Here is a 4,185-nt window from a genome sequence, read left to right on the forward strand (position 1 = left end):
GCGTCTGTAGGTGACGGAGGCCTCCTCTGAGGGAGCCGTTCCACAGGGGCAAGCACAGGGAGGTTTTGCTCTGTATGCAACTGGCGCACGTGATACCAGTGTCTGTTAGTCTGCAGCGCTGTGCCCGAGGTTTCACCCCCGTGGAGTTCACTGAATGTAGGGGTTGGGGGATGCGTCTCTTTCCTGCTGCTTTTGAGGCTACAATAAAATCGTAACTTGATGATTCTGTGGCATGAACGTGTTTTTTTGTTTCTTTATCGTAACTTTGTATTTGAAGGGCCAGGGCCCAGTGGCTGTAGTTAAAACGCTGGGGAGCCAGGACTCCTGGGTCCCCCTAGACACATCCCACTTCTCGCCCTCCCTCCCTGCCTCCCTCCCGCCTGCGGCTCAGAGCCTGGGCCATGTGCCCCGCACGGGGCCTACATGTCCCAGCATGCAATGGGCCCTACTGGGCAAAAAGGACTACAGCTCCCAGCATGCATCGCCCCAACGGGCCTGTGGGCGGCCTGGGCCTAGCCGCCTCCGTGGTGCATGCCGGGAATTGAATTTTCTTGTACGTGACGTATATCCCTCCGCTCAGCCAGAAAAAAATAGTCCCCTCCCGAGTGCCGGAGAGGCGGCACCGGCTTCCTCCGCGCCCGCAGCCATCCGGGGCCCTTGCTCCGCAGGGCGGAAGGGACGTGCGTCCGGAAGGGGGTCTCGTGTCCTCCTCGGGCTCCCGCTCCCCCTGGCGGAGGCACTTCCGGGAGGGGCGGAGGACTATATAAGGGTTCGGCGCGGAGGCCGGATCCTCTTTCGCCTCGTCTGTTCCAAGATGGTGAGTGGCGGCGGCGCGAGGCGGGGAGTCTGGCGGGGGGCCGCAGGGAGGGGGGGTTACGGGCTGGGGAGGGCCCGTGTTCTGACCCCCCCCGCCCCGGGAGCGCCTCTGACCCCCCCCTCCCCGCCCCGGGAGCGCCTCTGACCCCCCCCGCCTCTGACCCCCCCCCCTCCCCGCCCCGGGAGTGCCTCTGACCCCCCCCGCCTCCCCCCCCGCAGGAGCGCCTCTGACCCCCGCCCCCGCCCTGACCCCCCCGCCTCTGACCCCCCCCCCGCCTCTGACCCCCCCCCCCTCCCCGCCCCGGGAGCGCCTCTGACCCCCCCCTCCCCCCCCGCAGGAGCGCCTCTGACCCCCCCCCGCCTCTGACCCCCCCTCCCCGCCCCGGGAGCGCCTCTGACCCCCCCCGCCTCTGACCCCCCCCCCCTCCCCGCCCCGGGAGCGCCTCTGACCCCCCCCGCCTCCCCCCCCGCAGGAGCGCCTCTGACCCCCCCCTCCCCGCCCCGGGAGCGCCTCTGACCCCCCCCCGCCTCTGACCCCCCCCCTCCCCGCCCCGGGAGCGCCTCTGACCCCCCCCGCCTCCCCCCCCGCAGGAGCGCCTCTGATCCCTCCCCCCGCCCCGGGAGCGCCTCTGACCCCCCCCGCCTCTGACCCCCCCCTCCCCGCACCGGGAGCGCCTCTGACCCCCCCCTCCCCGCACCGGGAGCGCCTCTGACCCCCCCCCCCCCGCCTCCCCGGCAGACCAAGAAGAGGCGGAACAACGGGCGCGCCAAGAAGGGCCGTGGGCACGTGCAGCCCATCCGCTGCACCAACTGTGCCCGCTGCGTGCCCAAGGACAAGGCCATCAAGAAGTTCGTCATCCGGAACATCGTGGAGGCCGCCGCGGTCCGGGACATCTCCGAAGCCAGCGTCTTCGATTGTGAGCCCCGGGGGTGGGCCGGCCAGCCGGGGCCAGGGGGTGTCGGGGCCCGTCGCCCGCCTCCTCTCGCACAAGTGAGAGGAGGGGACAGTCCCCTAGTTCGGGCACCAGCTTAAGACCTGGGCGCCGCTTCCTCGGTTTGCTTATCTGTACAACGGGGACGGCAGCGGCGCCCTGCCTCCCGGGGCTGGTTGGGATCAAGGTGGCGAGGTGCTGGCACGCTGCAGGGATGGAGGCCAGATGAATGCCATAGGGCATGGGTGGCGAAGCGTTGTACCTCTTAACTCGGTCAAGCATTAAGTGGCAGTGCAGGTTTGCCTGAAGGGGTGTGATCTGCTCCCCACCAGATGCTGCCGTGTCTCCCGGCTGATTTCGGCCCATGGCTGGCGCTATGCGCTGAGCTGGCAGAGCAGTGAAGTGCTCTGCATATTAATTGGACTCTTCCTTTGGGCACGGGTCCCAGAGCACTTGGTTGCCCATCTGGGTGGGTTACATGGTCTCCTGTTATGCTGGGGAGGCGGCGGAGAAGGAGCTGAACTTGTTCACCAAAGGCAGCAAGGTGGGCTGCCAAGCTGGGTGGAGAACCCAGGTGTTCTGGCTGCTTGCTCTAACCATTAGGCCCCACTGCAGCAAAATGGTGCCTGGAGTTTCAGGTGGGGCTTCTGGTCCCAACAGGCACCCATTGTGGGGGAAGTCCCAGACCTGGAGCCATCGGGAGGTCCAGCATTCCCACCAAAACCCTATTGCAGGGAAGCAGCAGGAATGTGACCTGTTTGTGCTCCAGGACTGCACCTGGGAGCAGACTGGCAGCATTACCTTGACTAAGGAGCTGAGCCCACCCTAGCCGCATGTCCCATCATGCAGCACTCCGGCCTTGCTCTGAGCGTGGCTCTCCTGTGTGTAAGCTCTGGCTCAGCGGTGGGCTCTCCGGCACCCTAGCTCGCAGTTCGCCTCTCCTGAGGCTGGGGCGACACTAACTGATCCCTCTGCAGCTGGAGCGGAACTGGGGAAGCTGCAGCTTCAGACTCCGATTTACGCCTCTCCCATCTTTCCCCAGCGTACGTGCTGCCCAAGCTGTATGTGAAGTTGCATTACTGCGTCAGCTGCGCCATCCACAGCAAGGTGGTGAGGAACCGTTCCCGGGAGGCCCGGAAGGACCGTACCCCTCCACCCAGGTTCAGGCCGGCGGTACGTATTGTGCACAGATCCCTCCAGCCTGGCAGGCCAAGGGCTGGCACTTCAGAGCTCATTGCACACGCTGGGAGCTCTCAGCATCCCTCTATTCCTCCCGCTGTGGCTCAGGGACTCCTGCCAACCCCCCGCAAACGCTTCTCTGTGGGAGATTGTGGCGCTTCCCACACCAGAGTCCTCCATCCCCCTCCGTGCCATTGCTCTGTACAGCAGATCCTGATGTCGGCATGGCAATGTTCCAGTACTTACCTGATGAGAGCTGCCCAGTGAGGCACCCAGCACAGAGCTAGCATGCCATGATGAGCCGGAATTGACTCGCACCTGGGGTCTGAGATTCTCTGTGGAATAGTCTCTTCAGAGGAGAAGCCCCCCTGTGCTTGGGACACTAGTGAATGTGTGGTGAGGGGAGGTGGGTGCGTGAGCTGGGACCAGAGGGATTGGCCCATGTGGATAAAGGGGATCGGTTGTCATCACGAGTGACACGTCCTGGAGGGATATTAAACCACCTGCATGTTTGCCCACTGCTGGGTTCTTCCACCTTCCTCTGGAGCATTTGGTTTTGGCCACTGTCAGAGACAGGATGGTGAGGTAGATGGATCTCGGGTCCGATCCAGTCTGGCGGTTCCTCTGAGCTGATGGGCCTTTCCCTGCCTGGATGTGTCCTAACGTTCTCCTTACTCTTTCCCTCTAGGGTGCTGCCCCGAGACCTCCCCCCAAGCCCATGTAAGGAGATGGTGCTGGAAGTGTGCACCTTGAGCCATTGCCTCAATAAATGACTTTACATCTGGTCTGTGTGTGCGATTCTGTGTGTGGGGAGGGGGGCTGCACCGGGTCCTTGCACTCACTGGGAGCTTGTGGGCAGGACAGTGACTCTTACTCTGAAAACAAGCGGGTGAGGATTAGATGCTCTCTGGGGAGGCCAGGCTCCCTATGTGGACTGAGGGGGGCAGGATTTTGGCTTTACAGACAGATCCCAGCTCACAGGCTAGGATGGGAGGCTGCCAGAAGATGCCATGGGAGGGGCCTCTTGGTTGCCAGCAAAGGATCCCAATAACTGGCGTGGCTTTGAAAAGGGAGCTCAGGGGTCTCTGTGCTGGGGTTATGGCAAGTGGTTGACAGGACCCCAGAGCGTAAAATGAAACCTTAGGCCGGAAGTTTTTGCATGGAAGGCTGAAGGCTCGTCAGTACTGCAGGGAGGGGAAGGGAATAATTTGGACTGTGGCTGTTACCTGCTATTGTGGTACGACTTTGGGGGGGTGTC

The 4,185-nt window shown here is 63.7% G+C and overlaps 1 protein-coding gene across 1 annotated transcript; it reads left to right on the forward strand.

The window, feature by feature from the left end:
* The first annotated feature begins 418 nt into the window (after positions 1-418).
* RPS26 (ribosomal protein S26) lies at positions 419-3,712 on the forward strand. Its single transcript, XM_038378284.1, has 4 exons — positions 419-817; positions 1,556-1,733; positions 2,791-2,921; positions 3,616-3,712. The coding sequence occupies exons 1-4, from the start codon at positions 434-436 to the stop codon at positions 3,649-3,651; spliced, it is 729 nt and encodes a 242-aa protein (XP_038234212.1). The 5' UTR covers positions 419-433; the 3' UTR covers positions 3,652-3,712.
* The last annotated feature ends 473 nt before the right edge of the window (positions 3,713-4,185 follow it).

The sequence above is a fragment of the Dermochelys coriacea genome, chromosome 20 (assembly GCF_009764565.3).
Source record: "Dermochelys coriacea isolate rDerCor1 chromosome 20, rDerCor1.pri.v4, whole genome shotgun sequence".
NCBI classification, from domain to species: Eukaryota; Metazoa; Chordata; order Testudines; family Dermochelyidae; genus Dermochelys; species Dermochelys coriacea.

Coding starts and splice junctions, on each gene's coding strand:
- RPS26 (XM_038378284.1), top strand. CDS start 434: ATGCAATGGGCCCTACTGGGCAAAAAGGACTACAGCTCCCAGCATGCA. Junction 818..1,555: donor GCCTCGTCTGTTCCAAGATG/GTGAGTGGCGGC, acceptor CCTCCCCGGCAG/ACCAAGAAGAGGCGGAACAA. Junction 1,734..2,790: donor CGAAGCCAGCGTCTTCGATT/GTGAGCCCCGGG, acceptor ATCTTTCCCCAG/CGTACGTGCTGCCCAAGCTG.